At 42.5% G+C, this 21,118-nt stretch overlaps 1 protein-coding gene across 3 annotated transcripts; it reads right to left on the minus strand.

Moving 5' to 3' along the window:
* Positions 1-857: 857 nt before the first annotated feature.
* LOC110535323 (serum/glucocorticoid regulated kinase family member 3) lies at positions 858-19,885 on the minus strand. 3 transcript variants are annotated; one of them, XM_021620253.3, is made up of 17 exons: positions 19,558-19,885; positions 15,630-15,909; positions 11,875-11,958; positions 11,194-11,266; positions 10,823-10,898; positions 10,421-10,496; positions 10,015-10,064; positions 9,789-9,846; positions 9,058-9,141; positions 8,812-8,943; positions 6,491-6,603; positions 5,769-5,805; positions 5,095-5,181; positions 3,870-3,965; positions 3,593-3,748; positions 3,269-3,358; positions 858-3,151 (listed from the first exon to the last, which is right to left on the minus strand). In XM_021620253.3, the coding sequence occupies exons 2-17, from the start codon at positions 15,777-15,779 to the stop codon at positions 2,984-2,986; spliced, it is 1,530 nt and encodes a 509-aa protein (XP_021475928.3). In that variant the 5' UTR covers positions 15,780-15,909; positions 19,558-19,885; the 3' UTR covers positions 858-2,983. The 3 variants fall into 3 exon arrangements, with proteins under 3 accessions (XP_021475928.3, XP_021475929.3, XP_036790871.2); XM_021620254.3 differs by having other exon boundaries at positions 8,812-8,940; positions 19,558-19,795; XM_036934976.2 differs by lacking the exons at positions 15,630-15,909; positions 19,558-19,885 and adding an exon at positions 12,426-12,562.
* Between the last annotated feature and the right edge of the window lie 1,233 nt (positions 19,886-21,118).

The raw sequence follows: 21,118 nt of genomic DNA on the forward strand, positions 1-21,118 counted from the left end.
GTTTGCAGTCTTCAGCAAGTTGAAGAGCTCCACTAATGTCTAAAGACAAAACAGACTCTTTCAATAGGAAATCATTTTCAATTTTCTATTACTGACAAACTAGCTAAGCTAGTTACCTACAGCTTTCAGCCACAGAGACCTCAGTAGCTAGCACGGGACCTGCACCTGACAGTCGCAGCCGCCGGCCACCTGAACATAAGAACTGCGCGCGTCTGTAAAGTACAGACAAGACAACCAGCCAAGTCACCCATCTCCATATACAGTGCATTCAGAAAGTATTCAGACCCATTGACTTTTTCCACATTCTGTTACATTACAGCCTTATTCTAAAATTGATTAAAACTCTTTCTGAGTGAACATCGGGTTCTTGGTCACCTCCCTGACCAAGGCCCTTCTCCCCTGATTGCTCAGTTTGACTGGGCAGCCAGTTCTAGGAAGAGTCTTGGTTCCAAACTTCTTCCATTTAAGAATGATGGAGGCCACTGTGTTCTTGGGGACCTTCAATGCTGCAGACATGTTTTGGTACCCTTCCCCAGATCTGTGCCTCGATACAACCGTCTCAGAGCTCTGTGGACAATTCCATTAACCTCACGGCTTGGTTTCTACTGACAAGCACTGTCAACTGTGGGACCTTATATAGACAGGTGTGTGCCTTTTCAAATCATGTCCAAACAATTTAATTTACCACACGTGGACTCCAATGTAGAAACAGCTCAAGGATGATGAATGGAAACAGGATGTACCTAAGCTCAATTTTGAGTCTCATAGCAAAGGGTCAGAATACTTCTGTTTATTTATTTTTAATACATTTGCAAAAATGTTTAAAAAAAACCTAAAAAAATAACTTTACGCTTTGCTATTATTGGGTATTTTTTATTTAATCAATTTTAGAATAAGGCTGTAACGTAACAAAATGTGGAAAAAGTCAAGGCGTCTGAATACACTGTACATCCTAAAACACACTACATAGTTGTTTCATTCTTATTTTGTGTACAGGACTTACTCATTAAATCCTTATATTGAACAATGAGGACTGTTGACCACACTCACTACCTAGAAATTGTGTGAAAACCCAAAATGATGGTGGTTGAGGATTTGAGTATTATCAGAGTGTCAATTAAAGCAAGATTAAGAGATGTAAGCTATAATACAGACAGGCAAGCAACCAACATAGCTAGAAAGCAATCAGATGGCTCAGCATCTGTTTGCAAGGTAAAGTCATGGATGGAGCCATCACAGAAAAGGTCGATGAACTTCATCAAAATATGAACTGAAATGACCTGTCAACACAAGACTCTATTCAGTGACCTCTCAAGTATTCCCCCATTGAGAAAAAAAATGAACTAAGATAAGCCATCTTTTAAAGAGAGAAGAGACAAAACACAATTCCTTTCAGCTGTTCTTCTGAGAGAATATAATATGTTCACTGTCATTTCATTAAGGCCACAGTCTGTTTTTAAAGTGGAACACAAATGATTGGGGAAGTTGTTTCATTCCTCACTTACACTTTTAAAGCTAGAATCCTTAGTTGCTCCATACTTATTTTGGGTTCTAACAGGTACAACAGGTGAACTAAGTTCATGAGGCATTCGTGAGTTATAATCAATGGGTATATACACTGAGTGTACAAAACATTAAGAACACCTTCCTAATACTGATTTGCACCACCGTTTACCCTCAGAACAGCCTCAATTCATCAAGGCATGGACACTACAAGTTGTCAAAAGTGTTCCACAGGGATGCTGGCCCACGTTGACTCCAACACTTCCCACAGTCGTGTAAAGTTGTCTGGATGTCCTTTGGGTGGTGGACCAGTCTTGATACACACGGAAAACAGTTGAGCGTGAAAAACCCAGTAGCGTTGTAGTTCTTGACACACTCAAACCGGTCCGCCTGGCACCTACTACCATACCCCGTTCAAAGGCACTTAAATATTTTGTCTTGCCAATTCACCCTCTGAATGGCACACAATCCATGTCTCAATTGTCTCGAGGCCCAAAAATCATTTTTCCTGTCTCCTCCCCTTCCTCTACACTGATTGAAGTGGATTTTAACAAGTGACCTCAATAATAGATCATAGCTTTCAACTTGATTCACCTGGTCAGTTTGTAATGGAAAGAGCAGATGTTCCTAATGCTTTGTCCACTCAATGTATATACCCATTGATTATTGAAGAATATAACTCATGAATGGCTCATGAGCTTAGTTCACCTGTTGTACCCGTTAGAACACAAAATAAGTTTGTAAACAATGTAAATGTAAAAAAAACACTGTATAGCCTCAAAACTATACATTTGATATCATGGATAGTCAGTCCTTGTATCCATAGCTGTCTATGAATTTGAAAGCGGTTACATTTCTCCAGCACCATCCCTTAGCTTTGTAGAGAGAAGTGGAGAGCACAATGCCTTGGTATTGTTTTAATGAAGGAATCTAGTTCTAAACTTGGATTTTATTTTGGGGATTAGTTTTACCCATCCCATCCTGAAAAGACACTGAATGTGTATCTTTTCTTCAAACAAAAGGACCAACATTGACACCACTTTTTTGTGGATAAACATAAGCCAACAAACAATACGTGTCAAGAAAGATGGCCTACATTTCTTAAAAATATATTGTTATATAAATATAATTAGGTAAAAATAAAGATTTCTTGACACACTGCAGCCCAAACCATATTCATAAGTGCTGTCTGATCACAACTTCTGCTCGCTTTACGGGTTCATCCACAGTAGGAGTTCCCTTTTATTCAAAAGAATCTGGACAGGTTAAGGCACTGTTCTTCAGTCCTGATCCTGGAGACCAGCAGGGTGGGCAGGCCTTCCTTCCAGCCCAGCACTAACACACATGATTAAACTAATCGACAAGCTCTACTGGGTTGGAACAAAAGCCTGCATACCCTGTGGATCAACAGGACCATGATGGAAGAACACGGAGTTAAGGCAATTTCACAGAACTCTGGGGCAGGGACTCACAGCGAGTCTCATAGAAAGGAGTCATCTGAGGGTGGTGCATAGGAGAAACCTAGGAAGGCATCGTCAGCCTCCATCACGATGGCGTTGACTATGGACTCTTCAGTATAGCACACAGAGTTCGTAACAGTCTCGCCTGTGAATTCTGGATCAAAGTTTGTGATGTCATGAGGAGAATTCTGCAAAATAGGGGAAAACACACCAACATTCAGTTCATTCATGCCTGTGGTCTGGTGTCTTACATATCGGTGTGTATCTGTGTGATCAGAATCAGATATAATCCTGGGAACATTTACCACATTGGGAGTGAATGGAGGTGGAACCTTCCTCTGTTCCAGGTCATCCCAGTTGATCTCTGAGAAGAAGTAGTGCGCTTTGATCTCATTCTGAAAAAAATATAGAATATAATTCATGTTTAGGTTCTAGAATGACCAAGGCAAATGTTATTTTACTTCATACTGATAAGTGGTGTAATGCAATCCATCTGCCCAGGAGAAATGAACACTGCAGCTATTGAGCAACTCCTTGTCATGACAATATTTCTCCACCAGAGGGAGTCAGATGCCATCAGCTATGGCAATACACTAGTCACAGTTGTGAGACTGATGCTGACCACTCACAAAATCATCTCTGGAGCCCAGTCTGTGTGTGCCGTCCTTCTCCAGTAGAGCCTGCAGGAGGGACCAGGCCGTGTTTGACGCTCCAGGACGCATCATCAGGGGCTTGTGAAGGATGTTGTCATACATCTCATGGGTGTCTCTGCTGTAGAACGGAGGCTGTGGAACAGAGGGGAGACAGCTGTATTAGTGTAAGGGCAGCGTGTGATCAGGCAGCATGTCAAGGGTGCACTGACAGTAAATGTTGTTCCGGTTTTCATTGTCTACAACAGTAACTCACCAGGCCAAAGAGCATTTCATAGAGCACTGATCCCAGACACCACCAGTCCACTGTGTTGTCATACGGTTGTTTCCTCAGGACCTCTGGAGCTAGGTACTGGGGAGAGGACAGAGTTACACACATTATCATTAACTGGCCTATTCAGTCTCAATCCAGAACAAGAAGATTTTCAAATAAAACAGAATGACAAATGATCTTAAATATAAACCATCAACTTAGTGAATACCAGTGTTGAATAACATTTTGAACACTGTTCGCCACACAGATGTCCCATTATCCTCAGTCAGTACTAAATAATCTATCGTCATTGTGGAATTTTGGACAGAGTAGACCACTTACAAATTTCCTCACTTTCTCAATAAGGCCGGTCAGGAACGAGTAAAACAATCAAATCACAAGCATTCTCTACTTAACAAACTGAAAATGACACTGCCATTCATGAGAGATGTGTCTAGATGAGTCAGCTGGTAAAGGATTTCAATCTATAGTAACTCAGGTAATATATACTTTATTTTTTGTACTTTTTACCCCACAATTGTCGTGATAGTCAATTGGTAGTTACAGTCTTGTCCCATCGCTGCTACTCGGGAGAGGCATAAAAAGATTTTCACCAGAGAGTTCCTGAATGAAATATCCCTCATATTTATTCATACATGTATTTAACATGTCGGTTGTAAATGTTTTGGCATAAAACTGGTGGCAGTTGTGAAAAAAGTCAATAGATTAAAGATTTGCAGAGTGAATAGAAAATAATGCATTCATTGATTAGATGCTTTTCCTTTATTAATTAGGCTGTTTTCTCTGGAACCATTTAGTTTATCTACAAGAAACTCATGGACACCGATATAGAAAATTAATACAGTATAAATACATTATTTAAAAAAAACGTTACTCAAGTATATATTACCCGAGTTACTATAGATTGCCATAGAGTCAGGTAACTTTGGTAAATTACTGGTAGCTGAAAATGTTCTTATTACATACACTGCCCTGGAAAACATTACTCAAGCTCATTCTATACATACTACTGTATATGGCACTTAAAATGGAGACAGGCATGTCAAATTATTAACCACTTTCATGCCTCGCTCTTCTATTTTCATTATGTACCATTACCTTTGTTAATAATTAGTAGTGACTTGACACTAAATTGTGGCATGTCATGTGGACGGCAGCAAAAAGAACACATGGCATTAAATCGACTGCACTAAACGCTTAATGTTACCTCAGGTGTCCCACAAAATGTGCTTGTCGTCTCGGCTTGGGAAATGCCTTCCTTGCACAACCCGAAGTCAGTCAAAACTATATGTCCCTTTAAAGAAGGGGAGACAGGGAACATTTTAGACACTGTTCGCCACACAGATGGCCCATTATCCTCAGTCAGTACTAAATCATCTATTGTCATTGTGGAATTTTGGACAGCGTAGCCCACTTACAAATTTCCTCACTTTCTCAATAAGGCCGGTCAGGAACGAGTAAAACAATCAAATCACAAGCGTTCTCTACTTAACAAACTGAAATTGCCGTTTGTGACAGATGTGTCAGCTGGTGAAGGATTAGGCTTCACCACAGATGCTTGTTTTCACCACAGATGCTTGGATTGGTTTGTTTGGTACATTCAAATCTCATAATTTGTTCCACTGACTTGTAGTAAACACTTAGTAAGGACTTTACTAAAGTACATTGCAGAATTATTTGGGGTAATGTAAAAATACAAGGTAGACTACAGCCATGGGAGGATGCTTCCAGTTTCAAGACACATTTGTATGTGAACAGCTGTTTGTAAACAAACAGCCTGCATAAGTTTTGCTAGTCCAGGTTGTAATGAACACAGCCCTAAGCTACGACACAGAACGGACTACTTACGCACTGCAAACCGAGTTAGGATGTCACACTTACTTCAGAGTCGAGAAGGATATTTTCTGGCTTCAAATCCCTGTGAAAAAAATACATCTCATGAACATTCATTATCCAAAGTCACTGTTATTGGATAATAGAATTGTGCTTAATGGATTACAATGGCTATTGTCTTCTGGGAAAGTGGCCAATTGAACAGCAAGAGGGTATCAAAACAATCAAATAATGAAAAGAGAGGTTATTTCATCTTAGTGATTTGCATCCAGACATGATCCAGTTGATTACAATGTACATGATTAACAGAACCAGCATTACACTAAACTGAAACCACAGGCAGAGTGGATGGCTTGAGGTACTTGTTAAGGGAAAATTGCCCTCACATGTCAATTCATGTATGATTATACACGTGCAACCGTGACGTTTGACTTAATGAAAATTACTACAGTGGACGGCTTTAAATAGGAACACTTCAACATGTTCACAAAGATCCAGGAATTTCCCATAAGATGCCATTAGAAACGGGACTTTTCCCAATAATTGAAAAGGGTGTGTTGCATGCACTGCTCATTCAGTATAGTTATTGTGGAAAACCGTGTTTTACAGCATAGGAAAACGCTCTACTACAGACCTCCAGCAGCCAGCTGGTGTACCAGAGCAATGACAACTGGGCCTTTGTAACACAAACTGGATTTGAACCTGGGTCTGTTAGCCTGTTGAGTGAAAGTCCACAAACATTGTTACATACACACAAACAACCCACGTACCTGTAAACTATATTAAGAGAATGCAGATAGCCCAGTGCACTTGCCATTTCTGCGATGTAGAACTTGGCTCTGGGTTCCGGAAAGGTCTGTTCTTTTTGAAGATGGAAGAAGAGCTGGAATCATAGAGGACAGTGAGACAGTTCCAAAGGACATGGTGAACTAATAGGAGCATGACGTGATACAGTTCCCACCACTAATTTTGGCGCCCTTAGTAGATATGAGCAAAACGGGCTGTGAAAAAAAAATGTCTTTGCTGTGGTTAGAGCGTTGGGCCAGTAACCAAAATGTTGCTGGATCGAATCCCCGAGCTGACAAGGTAAAAATCTGTCAATCTGCACCTGAGCAAGGCAGTTAAACCCACTGATCCCGGTAGGCCGTCATTGTAAATAACTGACTTGCCTAGTTAAATAAAAGGTTAACACATTTTTTATTACAAATTCAATTATCCTCTTGGTCTTTCATTCAAAAATCAAACCTTAAAATGATTGAAAAAAATACATGAAAACAATATTTTCCTCCCAAATGTGTGCCACAATTATTGGCACCCCTAGAAATGATCACCTACATAACCTCAAGTTGTTTGGGAGGGTTGCCATAAAAAAGCCTTTGCTGTCATCAAACAACAAACTCAAGCCTACAGTTTGCCAAACGTTACTGGAACTTTCAATGGGACCAGGTGCTATGTTCAGATGAGACCAAAATAGAGCTTTTTGGAAACAAACATGGTGTAGACAGAAAGATAGCCATGCAGAAAAGCACCTCATCCTCACTGTGAAGTATGGTGGTGAATCTTTGATGTTGTGGGGCTGTTTTTCTTCCAAAGGGCCTGGACAACTTGTTAGGATACATGGTATCATGTACTCCATCAAGTACCAGCAGATATTCAATCAAAACCTGCCTCTGCTAGGAAGATTAAACTGGGCCGTGGTTGGATCTTCCAGCAGGACGATTCAAAGCACACCTCAAAATCAACACAAAAACTGTTCACAGAATCAAGGTATTACCATAGCTATCCCAGTCCCCTGACCTATACCCCACAGAAAACGTGGACCTCGGAATCTGAAGAGATTCTGTATGGAGGAAAGATCCCTTGCCATGTGTTCTCCAACCTCATTACAGGAGAAGACACAGAGCTGTTATCTTGGCACAAAGTATTGAATGAACAGGTGCCAATAATTGTGACACACCTTTGAGAAAAATATTTATGATAATTTATTTTTTTACTTTAATTTACTTTAATTAAAGGTTAGATTTTTTTTAAATGAAAGACCAAGAGGATAAACAAAGATATTTTTTTAACAGTACATTTTGCTAATATTTACCAATGGGTGGCAATATTAGTGGAGGGCACTGTATTTCCACAATATTTAGCCCAGGTTGCTAACAATTGTAGCCGAGTCATGACACACAGCCATGGGTCAAAGTTCCTGCCCCGTCTGCAAATTCCACATCACTATTACAATTGTCTCAAGCAGCACGTTGAGGGGATTAACTGAGTGCCTGAATACTAGCATCAACATGACATGAGCTACGAGATTAGCCTCAGCTCCCTGGAAAAACACCATGTGTAGCTTACCTGCACTGCCAGTTCCCAGATTCTGTGATTTAGGAGGAGATATCTAGCATAATTCCCCCCCAGCTAAAGCACATACTGATGACAACGGTAATCAGAGACGTTACCTAAGGCACATAGCCTTCAGATCTGGAATATCCATAGGCCTCTGTAGCTTTTTGTAAAGATATCTGTAGTATTTCAGTCAAAATATTTTTACAGACTTGCCATTATACCAATGTTAGAGAAACATTACAAACCTTCCATATTGTCTGAACCACTCTTGGTTTTGGCTCTTTTTGACAGTCCCAGAATGGTATGTATAAAAATGCAAATAAATATTTTTACAAGAGTTAAATTGGCCAACACTGCACTAGTGGTCAGGAGGCATTTATTCAAATGTGGAAATTCAGCTCTCACCAACTGCACAGTTCCTTTTTTGAAAAGGAGGCGTTGAGCTTCAAAATGTATGAGTTTATCAATACCTACTATATAGCTAAAACAAGTATAGCTTAAAACGAGTATAGCTTAAACCAGTGCTTCTCAAATGGTGGTTTGGGAGTGGATCGCAACAGATTATGTTTGGATAGTGTATAAACTTTCAATATAAATTCTATTTCATCTGGGTCTGTGGAACCAGCCCCAACGTTTATAAAGGGTCCTTGCCCACAGGTCAGGGCTCATATCCCAGGGCTTTTTAGCAGGTTTCCTGTGTTTTGACCTCAGTGACTCAACAGTGTGTCTTATGAATAACAGTGAAACTACTCACTTCTCCCCCGTTGACAAAATCCAAGACGAAGTACAGCTTGTCAGTGGTCTGGAAGGAATAATGCAAGCCAACCAGGAAAGGGTGTTTCATGTTCTTCAGTAGCACATTGCGCTCCGCCATGATGTGTTTCTGCTGTTGGAAACAGGAAACATTTTACTATTGGGGTGAACGTACAAATAACATACCCAACATCGAGAAACAGAATAAGAAACATGTCCAATTCAATAATACTCTGGAATAAACTACCTCTCTCCTGTTGAGGATGACCCTTTTCTGCAGGACCTTGATTGCGTAATACTTTCCGTCCAGTTTCCGTTTAGCAAGGAGAACCTTCACGCGGGCGAGAAGAGACAGCATGGTGGACTCGCTGTTAAACCCCCCCAGTTACCATAGCAGGGACAATACGGTACAAAAATCACTTCTCAAATAGAAAGGCTTTCTAATAATAGACAAAGTAGTAAATATTTTTGTTACCACACTGGAAAGACCAAACTAAATACCTGATCGTTTCAATATTCATTGTTTGTGTTGCTGTGATTCTCTTTTGAGTGACCTACTTCAAGACCCAAGACCAGAGGTTTCAAACTCATTCCACGAAGGGCCTAGTATCTGCAGGTTTTTGGTTTTTCCTTTCAATTAAGACCTAGACAACCAGGTGAGGAGAGTTCCTTACTAATTAGTGACCTTAATTCATTAAACATGTCCAAGGGAGGAGCGAAAACCCTCAGATACTAGGCCCTCTGTGGAATGAGTTTGACAAGAATGACCAAGACATTATAACGGCTGTAATATTAGAGTTGCAAAATTTCAATAAAATCCCTGGTTTTCCTGAAATCCTGTTTGGAGAATTCTGGAATCAGGAGGAAATAAGCAGGAATACCAGAATCATCCAACCAGGATATCTGGAAAAGCAGGGTATTTATTGAAAGTTTTTTTGCAACCCTGCGTAATGCACTGTATTATACATAATCACATACCTTTCCAAAGCTCCCCTTTCCAATGACTTTGAGAAAGTCAAAGTCTGTGGGCTTTGCACTGAAATGTGGAAAACAAAAAAAGGTTGGCAAACAAAAGTATCTAGAAATATATTTTTAGAACAAATGAATGGCTATGACAAGGCCTGCAAAGGTTACTTGGAGGAAAAAGACATCCAGAAAGCACACACATTTTCACAGGTCAATTTAATGTGAGACTATAACCTACTGTGGATTTCCAGACGGTCCCAGGTTAATATTTCTGGAGGTAGAGCCGTTCTGTAAAACAGAGATGGCACAGATTATCTGTTAAAAACACAGGTTAAAAAGTGAGGCCATAGGATCTAAACCTTTATTCTGCCAGAAGTCTCTAGGGGTTTGAACTACACATACTGTACAGAATGACAATGCTGATAATGCAATATACGAATCTGCTGCATTATTACGGTTGTATAATGGAATCAATGATCCCACATTGAAAATACAATATCCAACACAGAATACTTCAAGTATTCATTCGTGCTGTATCAGAGCAGAGATGTTGGTCAACATTTCTTCATTTGAAAGACATGACCGCTCAATCTTTGAGTCATATCTCCTTCCCTGAGACATCATACTGTCCTGTCATCGCTTACCTTGTCATCTTCGTCTTCTGATGGGTCTGAGAAGTTTTGAGATTTGTCCATCTGCAGGAATGCTCTGACATCAGGCCTGTCAGATCATTGGCGAGAGAGAGGTCACATGTTAGGGGTCTGACAGACACACAAAGCCACAGCTGTTAGAAAAGCACTGCTTTTAGACTCCATGTTAAACATCACTGGGTTAGGAGATACTGCCATAAAACAGGGTTAGATCCTCCCTTTGTCACAGACCTAGGATCAGCTGATCATCCCCAGATCCTAACCATACCCATTAGGGAAGAAAACGCTAAACTGACCTTGGATACAGATTGATTTGTCAAACCATCCAAGTACAGTGCAATAAAATCGGGTCATTTTTTAATTAATTTACTGTAAAGTCAGTTGTAGAATACTTACTGGTTTCTGAGCTGAGGATGTGAGACCAGTCTTTGAATAAACTCATGTAAACCTGTTCTTCTTTGCTTGATAAACTCTAAAAGAAATGGAAAATGTTATAAATAGTATATTTAATATTGACCCTGTATTCACAAATGAAAGACAAGTTCTAGACACAAAATCACTTAGTTGTTCTGGTTTAGTTTCATATTATCCATAATCCAGTTTGTCATGTGTACATGATCTAATTTGTTAAACATTTAAAATAAAAAAAATACTGGGCTGAAGGACAGAGGAGAACAGAGGGGCATGTATTGATTTCTGATCTACTAAAAACATTGAGTGCAGTTACAGGTACTTTTACCAGACAATGTCAGATTAATCAATGTCACCTGGGTCAAAGTTGTCCCCAAATATTCTCTTGGGTGGGATTTTCAAGTTCAAAGATGGAAACAGTTTCCTCAACTGCACAAAAAAAAAGACAGACAAATCAGATTATATCAAAGATGAGGATAGGTATGTCATGGGGACCAAAATGACTCCATCTCTACCCCAACCATGAGAGTTGAATTACCTGATTTTCGAAATGTCAACTATACACAAATCCACAGTAATAGTGTCTAAATACAGTGAGTAATATAACGTGTGTGAAACGTCATTAACACGTCTTACAACATCAACTCCGCAGGTTTCACCTCGAGTCAAAAAAAATAAAAAATAGAGCCAACACATAATTTAAAAAAAATCTAAGACCTTCAATGTTAAAACATCTGATAAGGTAAGGGATTCTGTTTTGATGAGGTAAGGGATTCTGTTTTGATAAGGTAAGGGATTCTGTTTTGATGAGGTAAGGGATTCTGTTTTGATAAGGTAAGGGATTCTGTTTTGATAAAAACCGAGCTTGGCCCAGTTTAGTCAGCTGATGTCTGATGAAATGGTTTAGTAAGAAAGGAAGCCTGCAGTCTTATTACAACACGTATTTGTTACACAGGAACACTTCCATGTAGCAGAAAAGCTATAAAATATATATTTGTCCTCCAAAGATGGAAAAAAAAGAAAGTAATTCCACTTACTGTGTTGTAGAGCTTGTCAAACTCTGCGTATCGCCTGAAGACAAACCACTCATGTCTTCCCACATTGACCATCACTTTGTAAACCTGGACAAATGTTGGGGGGAAACACATTTTAGTATAAATCTAAACAAGAGACATGATGCCCTACTTTCTATAGATACTGTAATACTGCAGTCTGCAATACAGCCTGTTGAACAGCTGTTGCCACAACAACACTATAAAAGCATCCCCATACTAGGTTTGTCTTACTCCTGGCAGAACTCGGCTAGGCGAAGCAAAAGTTTGTACCTCGCATATTCCCTTAAAAAGACCTTCGGTTGAAAAACAGAGAAAAAAAAGCAGTAATATTATATTTGTCCCTCTTGAAACACTGGAGCAATAACATAACCAGTGTACAGTTCCTCAAAATAGTCTGAATTAATCTAAGATAAATCAAGATATCTTTAAATCATTGACATTTTTGCAGAAGATGTCTTAGTTGCACAATTTTACATCTAACTAAGATGTTTGGTGCAGTATTTGTCAAGTTAAAATGTGTATAGTCAACTCACGTTGAATGACAACAAACTTCATTAAAGAATCCCGTCCATAGTTTCCACTCCTACTATGAGTAGTACCGTTGACCGACGAAGGGGCATAGACTTTGGCTATCGAACTTCAACTTGTCTCAACACCACCACAAACAAAAATATCACAGCATTTTGTCAGAATACAGTGAGGGAAAAAAGTATTTGATCCCCTGCGGATTTTGTACGTTTGCCACTGACAAAGAAATGGTCAGTCTATAATTTTAATGATAGGTTTATTTGAACAGTGAGAGACAGAATAACAAAAAAATCCAGAAAAACACATGTCAAAAATGTTATAAATTGATTTGCATTTTAATGAGGGAAATCAGAAAGATTTCTGGCTCCCAGGTGTCTTTTATACAGGTAACGAGCTGAGATTAGTAGCACACTTTTAAAGGGAGTGCTCCTAATCTCAGTTTGTTACCTGTATAAAAGACACCTGTCCACAGAAGCAATCAATCAATCAGATTCCAAACTCTCCACCATGGCCAAGACCAAAGAGCTCTCCAAGGATGTCAGGGACAAGATTGTAGACCTAGACAAGGCTGGAATGGGCTACAAGACCATCGCCAAGCAGCTTGGTGAGAAGCTGACAACAGTTGGTACGATTATTCGCAAATGGAAGAAACACAAAAGAACTGTCAATCTCCCTCTGCCTGGGGCGCCATGCAAGATCTCACCTCGTGGAGCTGCAATGATCATGAGAACAGTGAGGAATCAGCCCAGAACTACAGGGGAGGATCTTGTCAATGATCTCAAGGCAGCTGGGACCATAGTCACCAAGAAAACAATTGGTAACACACTACGCCGTGAAGGACTGAAATCCTGCAGCGCCCGCAAGGTCTCCCTTCTCAAGAAAGCACATATACATGCCCGTCTGAAGTTTGCCAATGAACATCTGAATGATTCAGAGGACAACTGGGTGAAAGTGTTGTGGTCAGATGAGACCAATGGAGCTCTTTGGCATCAACTCAACTCGCCGTGTTTAGAGGAGGAGGAACGCTGCCTATGACCCCAAGAACACCATCCCCACCGTCAAACATAAGAGGTGGAAACATTATGCTTTGGGGTGTTTTTCTGCTAAGGGGACAGGACAACTTCACCACATCAAAGGGACGATGGACGGGGCCATGTAACGTCAAATCTTGGGTGAGAACCTCCTTCCCTCAGCCAGGGCATTGAAAATGGGTCATGGATGGGTATTCCAGCATGACAATGACCCAAAACACACGGCCAAGGCAACAAAGGAGTGTCTCAAGAAGAAGCACATTAAGGTCCTGGAGTGGCCTAGCCGGTGATGTACTGGGCCCTACGCACTACCCTCTGCAGTGCCTTACGGTCGAAGACCGAGCAGTTGCCATACCTGTTAGGATGCTCTCGATGGTGCAGCTGTAGGACCTTATGAGGATCTGAGGACCCATGCCAAATATGAGATGAGGGGGCGTGCTCCTCCTTTTCCTGTAGTCCAATCATCTCCTTTGTCTTGATCACATTGAGGGAGAGGTTGTTATCCTGGCACCACACGGTCAGGTCTCTTGACCTCCTCCCTCTAGGCTGTCTCATCGTTGTCAGTGATGAGGCCTACCACTGTTGTGTCATCAGCAAACTTGATGGTGTTGGAGTTGTGCTTGGCTGTGCAGTTATGAGTGAACAGGGAGTACAGGAAGGGACTGAGCACGCACCCCTGAGGGGCCCGTGTTGAGGATTTAGCGTGGCTGATGTGTTAATACCTACCCTTACCACCTGGGGGTGGCACGTCAGGAAGTCAAGGATCCAGTTGCAGAGGGAGGTGTTTAGTCCTAGGGTCCTTAGCTTAGTGATGAGCTTGGAGGGCACTATGGTGTTGAACACTGAGCGGTAGTCAATGAATAGCATTCTCACATAGTTGTTCCTTTTGTCCAGGTGGGAAAGGGCAGTGTGGAGTGCAATAGATATGGCATCATCTGTGGATCTGTATCCAAATTAGAGTGGGTCTAGGGTTTCTGGAAAAATGGTGTTGATGTGATCCATGACCAGCCTTTCAAAGCATTTCATGGCTACAGACGTGAGTGCTACGGGTCGGTAGTCATTTAGGCAGGTTACCTTAGTGTTCTTGGGCACAGGGACTATGGTGGTCTGCTTGAAACATGTTGGTATTACAGACTCAGATAGGGAGAGGTTGAAAATGTCAGTGAAGACACTTGCCAGTTGGTCAGCGCATGCTCGGAGTACACATCCTGGTAATCCGTCTATCCCAGCGGCCTTGTGAATATTGACCTGTTTAAAGGTCTTACTGACATCGGCTGCGGAGGGCGTGATCACACAGTCGTCTGGAACAGCTGATGCTCTCATGCATGTTTCAGTGTTAATTGCCTCGATGCGAGCATAGAAGTAATTTCGCTTGTTCGGTAGGCTCGTGTCACTGGGCAGCTCTGGACTATGCTTCCCTTTGTAGTCTGTAATAGTTTACAAGCCCTGCCACATCCAACAATCTTTGTAGCTGGTGTAGTACGATTCGATCTTAGTCCTGTATTGACGCTTTTCTTGCTTGATGGTTCATCGGATGGCATAGTGGGATTTCTTGTAAGCTTCCGGGTTAGAGTCCCGCTCCTTGAAAGCGGCAGATCTACCCTTTAGCTCAGTGCGAATGTTGCCTGTAATCCATTACTTCTGGTTGGGGTATGTACGTACAGTCACTGTGGGGACGAGGTCCTCGATGCACTTATTGATAAAGCCAGTGACTGATGTGGTGTAATCCTCAATGCCATCGGAAAAATCCCAGAACATATTCCAGTCTGTGCTAGCAAAACAGTCCTGTAGTTTAGCATCTGCTTCATCTGAGGGGCTTGACCTCTGACCTGAGCTGTGATCTGGCTAGCTTAATGTTCCAGTTGGTAGCTTGCTAGCACTCACATGACTGCTAGCGCCATCTTGAAAAGGGGCATTTGGTAGGTCCCTCTCTTACATTTTTCTAAGTAATGAGAAAGCTCAGGAGGAGGCAATGTTGAAAAGTAATCTTTAGGCATTTTGTACTTTTCTTAAATTAAGTTTTGTAATTGACTAAAACAATGAGACAAAAAAAGTGTTTGAAAAGTTCAAGTTTTTGCTGTGAAACCAAGGTAACCAGGGGTTATTTCCCCCCCAAGGCGGGTGGGCCGCAACATTTTATCTAATTCCGACTGGGAGTGTACTAAACTCATTACTTACAGTGTAGCGCTTCTTCTTGTCCCTCTGCTCATTGTAGCAGGGAATGCTGACATTGGGGTAGCAGGGAATGCTGACATTGGGGTAGCAGGGAATGCTGACATTGGGGTAGCAGGGAATGCTGACATTGGGGCAGCTGGACTGCTCCTCCATCCTGAGCTGGAGCGGTCAGAGTTCAGAGGTTTAAGGGTCAACAGGTCAAGCCCCTCAGCACTCCTACACAGCGTCCAGTCCTGGACAGAGCTCACATTGACGACTGGACCATCCCAATCCTGGTTTACTGCTGTGTACAAGAGATGAGAGTGATTAGACTATAGATAGACATTTACTCTAGAGAAGGGATACTGCTCTAAATTCCATATAAGAGAATGAGCATACCTGCTCTATCATGTTACATTTCTACCTTACAACCCTCTTAACGTTTCAACCACCGGAATAAACCCCAAGCTTAGCCCCCACACGTTGATCATGTGTGGAGCTGATTGCAGAGCACTGTCAAATGGATCCTCAGCAGTTGTGGAGGGAGCTGGTGGTTCTAGCTGCTAGCGTGGCAGAGAAGAAACCACACTGGGGTCAGTGAGCAGCAACATCAACAGCAGGCTCAGCTCATCCTGGGCAGACAGACATTAGGCTACCCTGCCAGGCCTCCCCCTGTTACACTCCCCTTCAGTTTCTCACTTGTTACTTGGCCTATACAGCCACTATGACCCGTTCAATCAATTCTTTCCCTCACTATTATCCACCACCTCGCTTTATCTCATCTCCACATTTTCACCTCCCCTTCTCTTCCCCACATGCCTACAATCCCTTCCTACCCCACCCTCTCTCCCCCAATAGGCAGACCCAGAGCTGCATGACCTCCTTCTCCCCTCTTTTTCCATCTCGCCCCACACCCACCCTCTCCCTCCACCACCCTCTCCCTCCACACCCTCTCTCTCCCTCCCACCCACTCAACCTCTCGCCCCACTCCCCCTACACATACACCCTCCCTCCCTCCCAACCCACCAACCTCCCTCACCCCACATACACTCCCTCCCTCTCACCACACATCCACCCTCCCTAGCTCGCCACCACCCTCCTCCTCTTGCCACCCCCACACACACACTTGCCCCCCCCCCCGCCCCACTCACACCCACCCTCTTCCCTACTCCCCTTCTCGCCCCACCCCCTCCCCATACACCCTTCCTCCCACCCCACACACCCACCCTCTCTCCCTACACACTCACCCACCACCCTCCTCTCGCCCCACACACCCTCCCGCCCCACTCCCCCTCCCCACACATACACCCTCCCTTCCCACACCCACTCTCTCGCCCCACACATTCACCCTCTCACCCCACTCCCACCCCCCCGTCGCCAAATTCACCCACCCCACACATACAAACCCTCCATCCCTCATGCCCCCCCAAAAACCACCCCCCACCCAACCCCCCCCCCCCCCACCCTTCCCACACCCACCCTCCCTTCCCACACATACACACACCCTCCCTCTCGCACCACACCCCCTCACACCCACTCTCCATCGCGCCCAACCCACCCTCTCTTTCACCACACACACACACACCGTCCCTCTCGCTGCCCACACACACACACGCTGGGTCTGTGACATTCTCCCTGGCTCCTGTCAGAGTGTGGAGGACTGGAGGTATTTATAGATAAACTTCAAAGAGTCAGCGGAAGGTTGAGGCGCACAGGCTAGTAAGAGACCTTTAGGAAGCTGCCCAGTGGGACCACCAAGACAGGAAGAGGGGCATTATAGAGACCACTCTACAAAGGTCGTAGTAGCCTATATGGAAGTCATCTTGAAGACCTTATTCGTGTTCAGATTTGTTAACGTTTACATGCTGATTGCGTCATGTCTGTTATGTTGTTAGAAACAAAGCTCTTTGTTTGGTGGCGCGACGCTGTGACTGTGCCTTTGTTTCCGAGTGAGGTCAGCTAGCATGTTAAGTCATTTCTTTCAGGCCCTGGCATTGTGTGCTCGGTGTAGGCTATAACACGCTGGTAGAGTTAGTTTAACTGTGCTGTACTGAATGTCCCGAGTCAAGAGATCTAATTCAACTCACGTAGTAGTAACGACATCAAGGGAGAAAGCCTGTTAAAATGCACAAGTGCAGGGATCGTCAATTCCAAACTCAATTCAAATTCACATCTATGCAAGCCTGGCAAAATGACTGCGGGTCACCAGGCAGAATCCACTTTTTAACATACCAGAAATACTTTTGTTCAAAAGAGAAATAAACTACCCGCAGTCTAATCTATAGCATACTCCTTCATTTGGAATGCAGAATATACTTGATTAATATTCTTGATGAATCCGCAACCTCAAACCCATATTACAGTGATACACATGATCACATAGGGGGAAATCAGACTTTAGCCCAAGTTTGTGTTCAGGGGATTTAGATCACTAAATAAATATGTCAAAAAGAAAATGAATCCTCACATTCTACAACAAAAACACATTCACTGATTGCCAGATGTTGTGCACTTTGTTACAACACTGGGCTTTAATTAACTTGTGCTGACAAGCTCAAATGTATTGCTATCAGAAATAACCCTCCTCTTCCAGGTTTGTTCAGACACACACATCCTTGCGTTCTGGACATCCTCTGAGGATGTTGAACAATCTGAACGGCATCATTTGTAGGAGTCTCAGCAGCACACCGTATCTTGTCAGCGGTTAGACTGAGAGGTCAGGAAACTCTTGATAAACAGAAGTGAAAGAGCAACCAGGCGTGGCATGAACCCAGTCAGTAAGCTGTGTAGACATTGGGGGACTTAGCCATTGGGGGGGAGGGGGCTCAAGTAGGAAACACACCCTAAACACACCCTAAAATGACTACTGTGTGGTAGATCCGCCAGTCTCAATACACCAACGTCAGTTATAGATTTTCAGAGATATTCATCATTCAACTTTTTGGCCTATTTGCAGATTTAAAATGCTGCAGTGTTCAAATAGTTTTACTCATCAAGTTCTGGTCTGTTAGTTCTCAGTGGTGCCGTTTACAGCCATAATTCCCAATCCTGAGAAGTAGAGCTTTATGAGACATAATGTGAGTTTGTCTCTGTGTATTATGGTAGTTGGTTCATCTGCCGGCTGTGACCAGCCAGACAGTGTTGTGTTTGTTAATGGTGGAGGACTGAGGCGTCTGGACTGGACTGCTGGTTAGGCAAAACTCGGATTAATCAGGCTGTAATACACAAGTCATCGGTATATACAGCCTGAAACGAATGCCTGCAAAATCGTGTTAACGTTCCTTACAGGCCAGAATGTTGAATACAATGACATTTAGTTGTTACATTTTAGCCTACATACAGTCCCATCATAACAAGAGTGAAGTCTCAATCCCAACAGAGAACACTGAACTGACGTGAAATTACAAGTGGAAAAGTAACGTTACACACAGATGTTTTCACATTGAAGACATCTGGGTGTTCCATGAACAGACAGGAAAGAATAGGGGTATAATTATTAGTCCAAACAGTTGCAGAGTTTGTTCGGTCCCTCGCCGTTTCGTTCCGTTTACTTTCGTTTAAAAAACTTTTTGCAACAGAATCGGCGTAATTTTTTATTGAACCTTTAAATTAACTAGGAAAGTCCGTTAAGATCACATGTGTGTGTAATGAATACACCCAGGACTTTAAAAACGTGTTTGTTAGTTGAAAAACGTTAGGTAAAGAGAGAGCGCTGGGCTCGGTTTCTCAAAAGCATCTCAAGAAAACTTAGCCTTACGATGCTTTTGGGAAACCAGGTCCTGTAAGTTGCTGTTACTGAACATATATTTAACTGAATAAAAAGTTACGTAATGACACCATTTAACAGTTTTAGGGCTGTAGATGGCACAACGATATTGAGGCAATGATATGCGGTGAGTTGCATAGACATCTTGTACGACAATATTTCAGAAAAGTATACGTGTAAACATACCTCCAACTAACTCCAATGACGTGTCGCGCTGAAGGCAAATGAATGGGTTAGTAAAAAACGGTAACGCGTGTACTTTCTACCATCCACTCCGAGCTTCAGTGGAGGGGTAGCTCGAAACAGGAAACATCTAGAGGTTTGTGCTCAAATTCAAATGAAATGAGTCACGGGACCACACTTCAACTGGATGAAAACATTTAGGTGGAAACATTAGCAAACAGTACCCCCCCCCCCCCCCCCTAGCGGTGGAACGTGGGCAAGGCCACAACCTAAACCACGTTGTTCCATGTGAAATGAGTGTGTCGTTGACACAAGATCAACAGCCCACTGCATGCATGTATGTAGAGCGTCATCTTTAATGGCTATTAAAGGTCTGTCTGCCTGTTTGGTCATTTCTTGTAACTTTTGTTCTATTCTACTCAATTGTATTGTATTATAAATATATTATGGTCTAGTCTGTTATGTTATTTATATTCTGTAATTATATTATTTGATAGTTAGAGCACATGGATGTCCCAGTCCTATCTAGCAGGTGTCCCTTCCATTCTTGAAATTGTCTCTACATGCTTGGCGGTGCTTATATCATAACTGTGAAGGTTGACCTCTCCCTGACAGGAGGCTTGGTGACAGGAAGAGAGCAGTCCTGCAAGCTGCAGCGGCACCTTGAGGTCAGCATTAAAGTGCTCCAGGAAAGTGGACGTCTGCCAAGGAACTATACTTGGCCCTGCCTCCCTCTTCAGGAAATATTGACTCATCTGTCAGATATGTCCTCAACCGGTACCAGTAGATAAAACGAACCTTCTTATCATCGCTTTATGAATGAATGTTCATGATGAAACATACCACACTTCTTTAGATGTGACTACAGTCATACTGACTGGCTCTTCCCATGGCTATAATAGTGGCCTTTCTATTTATGCCTGTGGGTGGATATCTATTGAGATAAAGCTCACCAAAAGTAGGCATGTGTATTGTAATGAATTAGCTAGTTAAACACAGGGCTTAAGAAATTGGTATTTCCACTTTAAAACTGGATCCAACATACAGTGACTTCGGGAAGTATTCAGACCACTTCACTTTTTCCACATTGTTATTTTACAGCCTTAAAACAATTCTCCACTCATCAATCTACACACAATACCCCATAATGGCAAAGCAAAAACAGGTTTAGAAATTTTTGCAAATGTATTAAAAATTAAGCACTGAAATATCACATTCACATAAGTATTCAGACCCTTTACTCAGAACTTTGTTGAAGCACCTTTGGCAGCTATTACAGCATCGTGTCTTTTTGGGTATGATGCTACAAGCTTGGCACACCTGTATTTGGAAAATTTCTCCCATTTTTCTCTGCAGATCCTCTCAAGCTCTGTCAGGTTGGATGGGGAGCATCACTGCACAGCTATTTTCATGTCTCTCCTGAGATGTTCGATTCGGGTTCAAGTCCAGGCTCTGGCTGGGCCACTTATGGACATTCAGAGACTTGTACCGAAGCCACGCCTGCGTTGTCTTGGCTGTGTGCGTAGGGTCGTTATCCTGTTGGAAGGTGAACCTTTGCCCAGTC

Source organism: Oncorhynchus mykiss, chromosome 11, assembly GCF_057628025.1.
Source record: "Oncorhynchus mykiss isolate SJ-2025 chromosome 11, ASM5762802v1, whole genome shotgun sequence".
Classification (NCBI taxonomy): Eukaryota; Metazoa; Chordata; class Actinopteri; order Salmoniformes; family Salmonidae; genus Oncorhynchus; species Oncorhynchus mykiss.

Coding starts and splice junctions, on each gene's coding strand:
- LOC110535323 (XM_021620253.3), bottom strand. CDS start 15,779: ATGGAGGAGCAGTCCAGCTGCCCCAATGTCAGCATTCCCTGCTACCCC. Junction 6,604..8,811: donor ATTTTGTCAACGGGGGAGAA/GTGAGTAGTTTC, acceptor CTATGATTCCAG/CTCTTCTTCCATCTTCAAAA. Junction 5,806..6,490: donor TCTCTTAATATAGTTTACAG/GTACGTGGGTTG, acceptor TTTTTTTCACAG/GGATTTGAAGCCAGAAAATA.